The sequence below is a fragment of the Arachis duranensis genome, chromosome 10 (genome assembly GCF_000817695.3).
Source record: "Arachis duranensis cultivar V14167 chromosome 10, aradu.V14167.gnm2.J7QH, whole genome shotgun sequence".
NCBI classification, from domain to species: domain Eukaryota; kingdom Viridiplantae; phylum Streptophyta; class Magnoliopsida; order Fabales; family Fabaceae; genus Arachis; species Arachis duranensis.
In genome coordinates, this window is record NC_029781.3 from 90,358,762 (window position 1) to 90,371,812 (window position 13,051).

The 13,051-nt window shown below is 37.4% G+C and overlaps 2 protein-coding genes across 3 annotated transcripts; both read left to right on the forward strand.

The window, feature by feature from the left end:
• The first annotated feature begins 591 nt into the window (after positions 1–591).
• LOC107470771 (protein tesmin/TSO1-like CXC 5) lies at positions 592–5,763 on the forward strand. Of its 2 annotated transcripts, XM_016090192.3 has the most exons (8): positions 592–1,293; positions 2,042–2,155; positions 2,298–2,475; positions 2,641–3,000; positions 3,191–3,291; positions 3,386–3,480; positions 4,434–4,817; positions 5,229–5,763. In XM_016090192.3, exons 1-8 carry the CDS (start codon positions 953–955, stop codon positions 5,471–5,473), a joined length of 1,818 nt encoding a protein of 605 aa, XP_015945678.1. In that variant the 5' UTR covers positions 592–952; the 3' UTR covers positions 5,474–5,763. The 2 variants fall into 2 exon arrangements, with proteins under 2 accessions (XP_015945678.1, XP_052111802.1); XM_052255842.1 differs by lacking the exon at positions 2,641–3,000.
• A 923-nt stretch (positions 5,764–6,686) lies between these two features.
• Positions 6,687–10,263, forward strand: LOC107470773 (uncharacterized). The gene is made up of 13 exons (XM_016090194.2): positions 6,687–7,065; positions 7,178–7,251; positions 7,364–7,450; positions 7,609–7,740; positions 7,866–7,952; positions 8,615–8,668; positions 8,792–8,882; positions 8,964–9,034; positions 9,123–9,192; positions 9,273–9,325; positions 9,509–9,602; positions 9,706–9,803; positions 9,923–10,263. Exons 1-13 carry the CDS (start codon positions 6,738–6,740, stop codon positions 10,055–10,057), a joined length of 1,374 nt encoding a protein of 457 aa, XP_015945680.1. The 5' UTR covers positions 6,687–6,737; the 3' UTR covers positions 10,058–10,263.
• The last annotated feature ends 2,788 nt before the right edge of the window (positions 10,264–13,051 follow it).

The following is a 13,051-nucleotide window of genomic DNA, read 5'->3' on the forward strand; positions in this document are numbered from 1 at the left end:
AAGACAGCCTTTGTAATATAGTAGTCCTTGAGTGAGTCATGTATGTGTCCGTTGATTCTTAATTAAAGTATGAATAAGCATAAATAAAAACATACTTATTACATTTTAGGTTTAATTATGCTGGTAATTTTTATAGTTTTATAAAATTTTTAGTTAGATTTATATATTTTTTAATTAAATTTTTATATCGATTTTTTAATTAAGTTTTTATATAATTAAATTAATTTTTTTAATTAAATTTTTATATCAATTTTTTAATTAAATCTTTATACAATTAAATTAATTACTGTAATTATAGAAATAAAAAATTTAAAAGATGTAAGATCTAACGGAAGTACGAAACTTGACAAGACCGACGTACACGTGTACAATACTTCGAATCCAAGTCTCCATTGGATTCAATTAGCGCCAAAATCCATTCATCTTCATCACTCCCATAAAAACCGTGCGTAAACCTTTTTGCACTAATCCAACGATCAACCTACGTTTCCAGTTACTCAGTAAAATCTCAGCCGTCAAATCAATCCTTTCCTTTTCAGCTTATTCAATTCAATTTTCAAAATCTGAGAGAGAAAGAGAGAGAAAGCGAAAGAGCACCGCAGAGCCTTCCTTCGATCACGTTTTCCAGTCAACTCTTCCGGCGACATTGCATCGATGCATGCTTCGTTTTCTTCCACCAGAGCTCAAAGCCATTCTCTCTCTCTCTCTCTCTCTCGCCGTTGGTTCCTTGCTTCCGTGAATCGCTAACTGTAACGCTTGAGAATTTATGGCTTCAGTCGCTAACGCTGGTGCGGAAGCAACAACTTTCTTCAGTTACTCTCAGCTTCGGTGAAGATTTCTCGGTACGTTTCGTGAGCTCAGTTCGAAACATTGAGTAGTTAAGAGCCACATTGCTGTTCTTAAAAAAAAAAGAGGCGAAGACGTTGTTTCTGCGAGATCGGTTTAAAGGTGAATGGAGCAGAGCGAAACGGCTTTGGATCTAGCTCCGAGGAAATTGGTGAGGCAGTTGGATTTCACAGCACACCTGAAACTGCCGCCGACTCCGCCGCCGCAGTCGCTGGCACAGGCGATTCCGCGAACGCCATCACGATCACCGTTGCAATTGCAATTGACTCTGCATCCGCTAGGGCAACAGCAACAACAGCAGCAACAACCGCAGCCGTGGTTGTTTTCGCAGGGACAGCAGCTGAGAGCGCCGCCGCAGTCGCCAGCAGTGCGGCAGCAAAAGCTTTCGCCGGTTCCTCGAATTCCGTACACTGTGCAGAAGCTTCCGGTAAAGGCGTTCAAAGTGTCGTAAGTATTCTATAAGTTCACAACAGCTGAAAAAAAAAAAGAAAGAAAGTAAAGAAAGAAAAAGGTAGGGTTTTGATTTGCAATTTTGGATTGCATGTGCTTCACTTATTTGTCAGGAAAGACGGCGTGGTAATAAAATCAATGTAGCAATGTGTGTTTAAGAGTTTTGAATCTGGATATTATATTCTGAGTTTCAGTTAAGGTGATGAACAGAAGGTGCAAAGAGGTGCAGAAAAGAAATGAATGCTATTCATTTCGAGAGTACTGATTCTTGGAGAGAACTAGTAGGGTGGAGAATAGCTGCATAAATATTCGTATGGTAGAGTAGAACACTTTTTTTTTGTGTTGAAAAGAGAAAAAAAAAATTTAATGTAGCAAATCAATTCGGACTACTTATAGCCTATGATAATGATTCTTCCTATTATCACTACACTGTCTACACATATTTGTTTCTAGCTTGATTTCTTCCATGCTGAAAAAGAAAAAATGGAACTTCGTTGAGGGTTCTTGTTGCTCTGATTTCGAAGATGGTTATATTCATCTTGATCGTGCAGTTAAACAGAGTATTCATGACAGGAAAAGAAAATGACTTAATTTTTCTGCTAATGAAGAGCATTGCTAACATTACATCTGTCCATATAACGGATCCTATCAAATAGACTGGTTTATCTCTTACGCTCATAAAAATTTGTGTAAGCACGCCTATTTAAATGACCTTTTTCGCTACACTTGAACATGTGCTTCACAGGAAGCAGGAGTCTCCCAGTCCCAGGTCACAACCTTGGCATAATGTTGAATTGAAAGACAGCACTCCAAAGAAATCAAAACAATGTAACTGCAAAAATTCTCGATGCCTCAAATTGTAAGTACTTAAACTTCTCCGAATGAGAACTGAAAATTTTTATTAAGAATGCTATTGCTTTATGACAAGATATCTTGCATTGCATGCATTTTCCCACACTTAAATTTATTTAACTTGCAAAAATTAATTTCACAAATGCTAGGTACTGTGAATGCTTTGCGTCTGGGATGTATTGTGATGGTTGCAATTGTACAAATTGTCAAAACAATGTGGATAATGAGGCAGCCAGACAGGAGGCTGTTGGACTAACATTAGAGCGCAATCCAAATGCTTTCAGACCAAAAATTGCTAGCAGTCCACAAGAAACTCGAGATTCCAAGGTTAGTAAGTAAATTCCTTGTAGAACAAAATTAATGGTTTCTGGCATGGGCCTTCTGAGCCAACTTAATGTGATTTGGATTTGGACTACTCTGGTTGTAGCTTTATGTTCTAGCTGACTTGGCTTGTGCTGCATTATAAATGCCTTGACTCTTGAACAAATTCAGGAAGATGTATCTGAAATTCAATTAGTTGGAAAGCACAATAAAGGATGTCACTGTAAAAAATCAGGTTGCCTTAAGAAGTATTGTGAGTGCTTCCAAGCCAATATCCTCTGCTCTGAAAATTGCAAATGCATGGACTGCAAGAATTTTGAAGGAAGTAATGAAAGAAGAGCAAGTTTTCATGAAGAGTGTAATATGTTTCACATCAAACAGGAAGCAAATGCTGCCATCAGTGGAGCAGTTGGTTCCTCTGGCTACGGGACTGGAATTGCCATAACACCCAAGAAAAGAAAAATTCAGGAAATATTTTCTAGCAAATCGTCGATAGATAAAACTGTTTGCCAAACATCTCAATATCAACAGGTGTTTGCTTATTTGCATTTTTTATAGGATTTACTTGGATTCTAGGTTTTTCTGCTTGGTTTTCTTTTTTGACAGGCCTCTCTTAGTTTCTTAATTTCTTTATTATTTTTGTATTAACTATCATTTTTCTCCTCCCTCTAACATCCAAAATTCATATAATAGTCTGTATTTTATTTTGAATTTTAATCAGGAAACTGATCCTATAGTTACACCATCGACATCTCAGTCAACTGCCTTTTATGTTGACACTGCCAACACTAGAAATTCAGGTTATTCAAGATCTACATACAGGTATGTGCATATTAAATCATTATTTGAGGAATTCATCTTCTGTTTATAATATAAATATAAAATAAAATTTAATTAACAATGGTTCATGCTGAAGGTCACCATTGGCGGATGTCCTCCAGCCACAAAATGTGAAGAATCTCTGTTCACTTTTTGTTGTTCTCTCAGGAGTAGCTGCCAAAACGAATGCAGGTTTTGACTTGTATATTGATGCATACTATATTTATATTGTTCATAATGAATTCAATTTATTTATATATTGGTGGTTGATTATGATTACTATTGTTTTTGTTTACAAACTTTCTAAAGTTCATGCTGCTGAGACATTTATATATACAAGCATAAATTTTATTTTCTTTTCCCCTATTTTGTACCCCTTTGTATTTTTTGTAGGGGCTTTTTTTATTATTTAAAATATGTTTGTTATTTGTTATTCATGGATAAATTAGGGGAGAGTGGCTTTATATATCTGATCTTTTTGAGGAGTATTGGATATTAAGGATTTGGGAAAGTATGATGATATGTGGAAATGAGTAACCTGATTTGCAACTGAAGCAAAGAGTACTAGGGTTTATGATAAAAATGAACTTGTTTTGGAATAAAAATTTATTACAGATTTTTTGCTTTTGGAAATTTCTGAATTTTTTGTTTGATGGAAATTATTGACCATTGGTCGTACATTTATGATTTTCTTTGCACAAAGTTGAATGATTTATATATATAAAACTAGAACGGTGTAGTTTAATGACAGGGTAGACCAGGAGAGGGTTCTGGTGAACTTCTACAGAACTACCATATGCTTTTACATGTTCTTACATTTTCTCCCTTTTTGCTTTTATAATTGCTAATGTGGGCAGTATTTTTTAAGTCTACTAAAATATGGCTGATTACTTTTTATTTTATTTTTTCCAAATGTTTTTCCCCTGAATATAGTTCTAGAGTAAGCTATCAACATCATGTGTAGTTGCAGCATCCATGTAAATATAGGCGTGAGGGTTACTGATATGTTCGTTATTTGTTACCTTGCAGTTGATGTGTCTGTCTGTATTTAATCTTAAATTTGTTCTGAGTTTTACACTTGCTATAGTTTTAGTTACATTTTATTTTAACACATTTAGAATCATAACTGTCTTTTAACTTTCCAGAAATGAGAGCCAAAGTAGGCCTGAACGTTGATGCTGGGAAATTTAAATCTTCTATTCCTTCATCAACTCAGTTGCTGCAAGACAGGGAAGATGTCCGCAAGTTTGTATGTGATGATCATAAAGATGAAGTAGATAGAGTTGATATTGACTGTTATAATAGGCCACTTTCACCAGAAACCCTATCACTGATGTGTGATGAACAAGATGAGGTGTTTTTCAATAATGGTTCTGCAAATAGAGTGGCATGCAACAATTTTCAAAGTATTGTTCAAAAGTCATCTACTTCTGATCGATGCCCTGATGTGTATGAGGAGCAAGAAAGGGTTGTACTCACAAAGTTCTGGGATGTTCTACGTGGACTCATTACTGTTGGAAGCATAAAAGGTTTGGCTTATTATTATGATGTTGAACTCTTCACTCTTACAACCTTTTTGTGCAGAATGCAATTTGTTTTTGGTATTTTATTTCTTCTATTTCCTCTGAAGTGATATAAAGTTGATGATGATATATGCCGGTTTCATGAGGAAGGATGAATGATTGTTGTTATCTACATGATGACAAATTCGAGTAATTTTTGAATTTTGCCATAGCTAAGAACTGTTTCTCATGGCACAACACAAACCTTTTAGAGATCTCTTTTATTTTTACTCGTTAAAATTTTATACAATTTTTGAAGTTAGGATTCTCTGTTATTTTTCTGCTCAACACCTTGGATCACTTTCTCTTTTTTTCTGTTGGTTACAAAGATCACTCGTTCTAATTATAACTAGTATCACTTATCTTTTAACTTGCTAGAAACAATGTGCTCTTCATTAGCCAAGAAAGATGGGGGAAGCGAGGAAGAACCTGCAGCCAACAGTAATGGTGCTGAAGTTGATATAGGGAGTGAAAAGAAGGAAACTCCCAGCAACTGTGTTGCAAGGTGCCCCATCTCATCATCGGCCATTGAAATATCTCAGAAAAAGCATGCAATGATCAATGGCAATGATGATCTTGATCTCTCCTTAAGGTTTGCTTGCCAATTTTATGGAAGGGAATGATAGAATGTTTCCTTATGTGAAAGACTTCTCAGCTGAGTGGTAATGGAAACAATGTTTGATTGATGTGCATAATTGGATGAAGTTGATGTTAACTGTTAAGCACACATAAAAAAAGGAAAGGAAATTTTTGCAGTTATACCGACAGTGAATTCCATGCAATGCAAGTATGCAACCGTGTAAAATTTTACAAAATCAAGTGCGCCGGGATTTATTTAATTAATTTGATCTCTCAAACTTGCACGGAAGTGTCAAATTAGTTGGAGAGTGACCAAAACTTCTTGTTTTGAGGAACCTGGTTAATAAGAAGAATGTGACTTTGGGGATCAAACTAGATGAGTTTTACTCATAAACAGTTCTAAGAAATTTTTGTTTACCGCTTAACCATCATGTTAGTCCTCATTTCCTTCTTTGTTTCTTTCTCCGTTTGCGGCCAAAGGATGAAACTGGCTGGATATTCTTAATCCGCAATATAAATTTGGTCTTCCAGCAGTTTTGGACATATTACACTAAAAAAAGTCAGGAATTGAAGTTTCTCCACAACTTACCACTTTTATAGTTCCTTGGTTAAATTATATCGAATTTCAATCATGGTTTTGCTTGAACTTTCTTTATCGAACATAATTTCATCGATTAAGAGTGCAAGTCCAACCTAATACACATCAAATTTTTCATTAGATATTTAAAGAACAAGTTAAGAATAATTTAAAACCGAATTAATAAAATAATTAATGAGCACGTATAGAACTATATTCAATTTAAAATAAAAATAAATTTGATGAAAGATATTATTACCTTAAAAAGACGGGGACAACTCTCAATTCTATTCGCTACGTGAGATACTAACAGTACGGAGCAAGTGAACGCCGGATGTATCACTAAATTGCAAGAACTCCCAAGCTTGTTTTGGAAGGAAGAATCACATTCTTTTCTCAAAACTATACTGTAAGCTGAGATTGGCACCACAGATATTTTAATGTATCTACCTATGGATATTAGACACCAAAAAGGGATATCATGTCAATTTTTTCTTTTTTTTTAAAAAAATGAAAAAAAAAAGAAAAAAAAAGAATATTAACACGTTGCACAAAAATATTTCTCTACAAAAGTACAAGCATGGCCTCAAATTTTAATTTCGTCGTCCCTTAAGGTAACAAGACAACAAAAATAATAAATAATAATAAAAAAAGAGATAATGTAATGAGCAAGTCCATCGCGAGTTCTCACACCATTAATTAGCAGCTGCAACACGCAGAGAACAGCACCGATGAAAGTTGGAGCTGGGAATCTTCTCCAAACATGGCACGTGAGCACTCCCATCAGCCTCACGTGCCTTCATTTCCTAACTTTTACTACTTCGGTACCTTCCGTAACAACACGCACCACGAACCCGCGCAACTTGTATATAAATATAGGCAGCAGAACACAAACTACATGCTCACTAACAAAACCCGTAGCCGTTTTAGTTATTCCTCAACAGACTCACACTCTCACTCACACCAAAATTACCAAAGGACAAGAAGAAGCCATGGAAGCTCAGAACAAGCTTCGGTCCGAGTTCCTTCAAGTCCTCCGTAGCAGAAGAACCACTCCAGGTAGTAATAACACTTCTTCAATCAATCACCATTGTTTCAGTTGACATAAATTAAGATTTCGGTGATGATTATATTGATTTAATTCTTTTCGTAATTGAAAAATTCATTTCAGTTCCGTTAACTATAGAACTTGCAAAGCCGGTGACAGATCCTTTGGATCAGAACTCTCCTCCATCGGAAGTAGAGGTTTCAAATTCGAAGTTTCATTAACATCCATAGCAATTTTTATTTTTTAATTTTCAATTCAGATTTTCCTTTTTTTTCCCTTCCTGGTTGAATTTACCTGACATCCCTACAGCTGGAGATTATGACGTCTTGTCCGAAGGCAGACATTGCTAACCTCCAAGATTTGCTCAAGGAGGAGAATCTCTACTTGACTGTAGAGGTATGATTGATTAGTCAACGGTTCTCAATCATTGATTCGATTTTTTTTCTTTATTGAGCTCAGCTGAATTATACAGTTCGAATTTGAATTTTGAGCTTGAGAGAAAAAAGAATATGCTGAAAACGAAGTTTGAATCGTTTGGTTGCGTTGCTTGTTAGGAAGGAGATCAAGGAAAGTTGCCTCTGTTGATTCTGAGCTTGAAGGAGAAAACCAAGGCGGAGAGAAGGCCTGCGGTTGTTTTTCTGCATAGTACGAATAAATACAAAGAATACCTGCGCCCTTTGCTTGAGGTTGTCGTGTTTCATCTTTGTATGCTTAATTCATTGGTGAATTATACTGTGTGTATATGTATAATCCTGTAATTGATTGTGAATCGTCAAAGTTTGTGTTCTTATTTTTTGGTTTCGTGTTTCAGGCATATGCTTCGCGAGGATATGTGGCGATTTCTGTGGATTCTCGATACCACGGCGAGCGTGCTAGCAGCGCCACCACCTATCGGGATGTATGTGTCTGCTTTATTAGTCATTAGTTTTCTAATAATTGCTAATTTTCACTGTTCATTCAGAAATTAAGCTACTGTAATTAAGATAATAATGGACCTAATTCAATTATCGAAATAAAAAAGAAATTAAGATAATAAACGTTTTAGGAGTGGTTTAGCATGCATAATGACTTAAGATGTTAGACTTGAATATTATCGCCTTGCAGTGAATAAAAGAAGGTGAAAATTGAGGATACTAATTTTTTTTATTTATATATATCCCTTTTAATAATATAATTGGAATAAATGAAGAGATATAGCAGTAAAATAGTGATAGATAGAGAATAAGTAGGCTAATTTATTAAGGAAGATAAATAACTAATATTAAGAGTAATTTTGTAAACGAAAATCACTTTAATGTCTTTTACAATATTTGAAAATTATTTGATTAGATTGTTTCCAATATTTAAAATAATAATCATGTTTATCAGTTTATCACATTATTTAAGCTATAAGGCCTAGGAGAAGTACTTCGGCTTTAATTTTTATTGTTTGCTCATCTAGTCCAGTCTAGTCTTGTATAGAAGAGCTGAAGAGAGGCTTTTTTTTTTTTCCACTGAAATATTTAGCCAAGATCCTTCACAAAGTGGAAGACAAATCATTTTGTAAAAATTTCATTGCAGGCTCTTGTTTCTGCTTGGAAAACTGGGGAGACGATGCCATTCATATATGACACGGTAACTTCCTTATTTATTATGCTGGTTTAAGGTGCAAAAAGATTCGGCCACTGGTGCATTTTAAACTTATGAATTCATGATTAATTTGGCTCAAAATTTGTGCATCGTTCCTTCATCTGTCAGGTCTGGGACTTGATTAAATTGGCAGATTATCTATCACAGAGAGAGGATGTAGACCCATCTAGGATAGGAATCACTGGAATATCACTTGGAGGTTGGTTTGAGAGAATTTGATAGGATCATGACAGATGCCATGTTTTATATCATTTGTAACTTACGTTATTCATTGATGTAGGAATGCATTCATGGTTCGCAGCATTTGCTGACCCCCGCTATGTTGTGGCTGCTCCTATTATTGGTGTTCAGGTGTAATTGAATTATTTTGGGGGTTTATCTTGCAAGATGTTCTTCTAAAGCAACAATTATTGAAAACTGTCATGCCGCCTTCGTGCAGGGTTTTCGATGGGCCATCGATAATGATATGTGGCAGGCTCGAGTTAACAGTATAAAGCCAGTGTTTGAGGGTAAGATATATAATGTCAAAAGAAATGAAACTTATATGATGTTGTTGCAATTTTGAAGTTTCTTAAATTTATTGATGCAGCGGCTCGTGAAGATTTGGGAAAAAGTGAAATTGACAAAGAAGTCGTGGAGAAGGTCAGCCAATGTTTGATGAATGGAACCATCATTAGTCTATAAAACGAGTTGCAATATGCTTTGCTGTTCTTTTAGCTTAAATAAAACAGGATTCTTGACGCTCATGACCATGACATATATTTTTCATAATGTCTAGTACTGGATACTAATCTTGTTTTTCTTATTTTCTTAATTTCTGACCAGGTATGGGATAGGATTGCCCCGGGCTTAGCTTCCCAGTTTGATTCACCCTACTCGGTTCCATCTATTGCACCACGTTCTCTGATTATTATTAACGGTAAGCTGAAGATCCTTTCACACAAGTTTTGATAATTTGGGGTTGGCAAGCTCATTCCATTTAGCCTTTTCTGAAGCATTTCCTTGTGTCTTGGATACATCAGGTGCGGAAGATCCTCGTTGTCCCATTGGAGGCTTAGTAACTCCTGAGTCAAATGCACGCCAGGTGTATGGGGAGTTAAATTCTTTAGATAATTTCAAGGTATGAACATGTATTATTTGGTTCACAATCTTTATATATATGGCCTTCCAATACTAATACTAATCTAAAAATAATTAATACAATTGGTTAGCTTCAGTTGATCCTATTTTGAAATGCAGATAATTTTAGAACCTGGAGTTGGCCACCAGATAACGAAATTACAGGTGAAAGAATCGTCTGATTGGTTTGACAGATTTTTAAAGCCAAAGCTTGTGCCCTCAACATCTAATTGTAAATTATGTGTAATGTTATAAACCTATTTGTTCTGGCTCATTGGTAGCCTTGGTATACTTTACTTTGTCATGTTGTGAAACTGAATGACAAAACGCTATGCGTATTCATCTATAGAGGGAGTACTTTACCTGTTCAATGTTATGCAATTTTACATTGCTGTACTATCTAGTTGTCATTATCAAATGTAACACAATGCATGATTTTATTTAAGCATGTTTTCTCTTTATTCCAAGGTGCCATGTTTCAGATTCTTAAGCTATATTTTCCTTTTTCTAAAAACCAATTTACGGTGAATAATGAATAATAATCTAATACAAAAAAACCATGTGATTTCTAAAGCTTTGGTATTTGTTACGATGGGTAACCGGAGATTAATGGGCTGGATTCGTTAGGTTGGTCCAATCGTCTGAGGAGGGAAGCCTTCGAATGGGTTCGCACCTTTGGGGCCTCCGTCCGACTTGTGAGTGTGAGTGAAATGGGGGTGGTACCTGCAAAGACACTCCGATGCTTAAGTTAGCAAGGGTGTGAGCAGGTCTAGAGAGTATTGGGACTTAGAGATACTTGAGGGGTGTCAGTGTATTCATAGTGGTGAACCAATAACCACCGTTGGAGTAGTTCCACCTGTTAAGGTGGATAACCATCTCTTTATCTTAGGGAAGTTGAGATATGGCTCCTAGAAGTGGGTTGAGAGATTTTAGGAGCAGTTATTTTAGCATTATCTGCCTGCTAATCCTCGTTTCCGACTTCCTTAGAGCAAGTCGTGGCAAGAACCGACTTCTCAGGGGAAGGTCGGTGTAATGTGAGGCTCAACCTTGTGGGTTGGGCCAGGGTATGAACAGTGCCCCTATTCGAGCCCGATTTCTTTTAAGAGTTGGGGTTGAGTATTTTAACTCGGGACAGTAGCCGACCTGATAAGGAACCGACGTGATTTTTTGGAACCGACTTGTTTTAAAAATTCTCAACAGTCGGGTCTAATCAAACGTCGCGTCCGTTAGAGATTCGTGTATTTGTACGCGGGGATCAGTTACATTGGGAACGATGCCTGTCTTTAAATGACGGCCTCCGTTTTTACCATCATGCTCCTAACGTTTTTATAAATACTTTCCCTCTCTTTCCTTGCTTCGTTTCTGAAAATTTTCACACTTCCTCTACTCTGTTCAAAAGAAGCTCTTGTTCGAAGGAATTCCTCTTTCTCTGCCCCTGCCCTTTTTCAAGCAAAGGTTAGTTTTTCTCTACTCTCTTTTTTTGAAGTGCTTTTGTTTGCATGTTTTTATTTTAGAAAGGAGGGTTGGCTTGTAGGCTCCTAGTGACTCTATTTTGTTTGATTCCAGGCCCCTTAGAGACTCTATTTTTTATCCTTCTTTTTCTTTTGTAGGTTTCGCTATCTTTTTCTAGGAAAAAATGTCTTCTATAGAAACCCTTGCTCACTGGGTGGATGTCACGGTTCTGGGGGAAGAACCTTTTGTTGATACTGACTTCATCACCAACCTTCACACTCGTCATAGGCTTTGTACTTCTGATGAGAATGAGCCAAAATATGAACTGATTGCCCCGGGTCCGGAAGACCGGGTTTGTTTTGGGAGGGCTTCTAAGGTAGCCCCTCATTTTCTCTATATGTATGAGAGCATGATTACCCGCTTAGGTGTTTTTCTTCCTTTTTTCGACTTTGAGATAGCTGTTTTATGCCACTGTCGGGTTGCTCCTACCCAACTTCACCCTAATTCTTGGGGTTTTCTGAAAATTTATCAATTTATCAGCCATGCTTTAGACTTTCCGACTTCTTTGAAGATTTTCTTTTATCTCTTTCACATGACTAAGCCCTTCAGTGGGCAAAATAACAAACAGCAGTGGGTGTCTTTCCAGGCCATACAAGGCCGGAGAGTTTTTACCCTTTTTTATGAATCCTTTCATGACTTCAAAATTTTTTTTTTCAAAGTTCAAGCTATAGAGGGTCACCACCCCTTTTTCCTGGATGAAACTTCTTCTCCTCATTTCCCCTGTATTGCGTAGAGGCCTCTCCTTGTGAAAAATACGGTTTGGATGATTTGGATGAGGTGGAGGCAACCATTGTGGGGTTTCTCCGAGAAGTATGGGGAAGAGCCCCCTACCTGGATACAAAAAAAGTTTCTTCAGGAGTCTCCGACCTTTGTCCAGGCTCAACTAGGTAGTTTTTTGTTTGTTTATCATATTTTCTGACTTGATGGTCGCACGACTTGTTTTTTCCGACTTGTTTTACTGACTTTAGCTTCCTAATTGCTTTTACAGAAATGGCGAAGAAGAATTCCAGGGAGTCTTACCAGAGAGTTCAGGAGGCCAAAGCGAGGTCCCGCGCCAAAGTCGGCGGCGCCAGGACAGCTGGTCCTTCTCTTCCTTCTCCCCCATCCTTCTCACAATTCGGGGACCCTCACTCGTCCTATTGTTATTTCTTCCTCAGCCTCTTCTCTGTCGTCCCCTCCTCCCCGATCTTCCCCTGAGCCAGAAAAGAAGAGGCTCAAGACTTTAGAGTCTAGCTCTTCTTTTGAAGGTGAGGCCAAGGTGGATGCGCCTCGGTTTGTTCGGAAGCATATTTATCCTCATACTCATATAAGTATGGATGATGCTTCTATTTGAAACCACCTTACTATTCTAGCTCAGGAGAGTATCAGGATGGCAGGGGTGTGCACAAAGTTCCTTGATATTTTTGAGAAGACTCCTCTTTGGGTTCATCCTCGAGGGTTGAGGAGTTGGAGGAGAGGCTTCTCTTATATCAAGGGCAGGAGAAAGTGCTGAGGGAGGAGGTCGCCAAATTGAAGGAGGAGAGGAATGGCCTCCAGGAGAGGGAGAGAAAGTTGCAGGCCCAGTGTTCCATGGCGGAGGGCCTGAGGGAGAAGGCGCATGAGGGTTATTCGAGCCTGTTCGAGGATCTTGTGGAGGTGAAGAAGGATTTGATGAGAGCTCGGGAGGCCTATACAGAGTTGGAGGACTCCATTGCTGACGGGGCTGAAGAAGCATGGAGGATCTTTAAAGAACAGGTC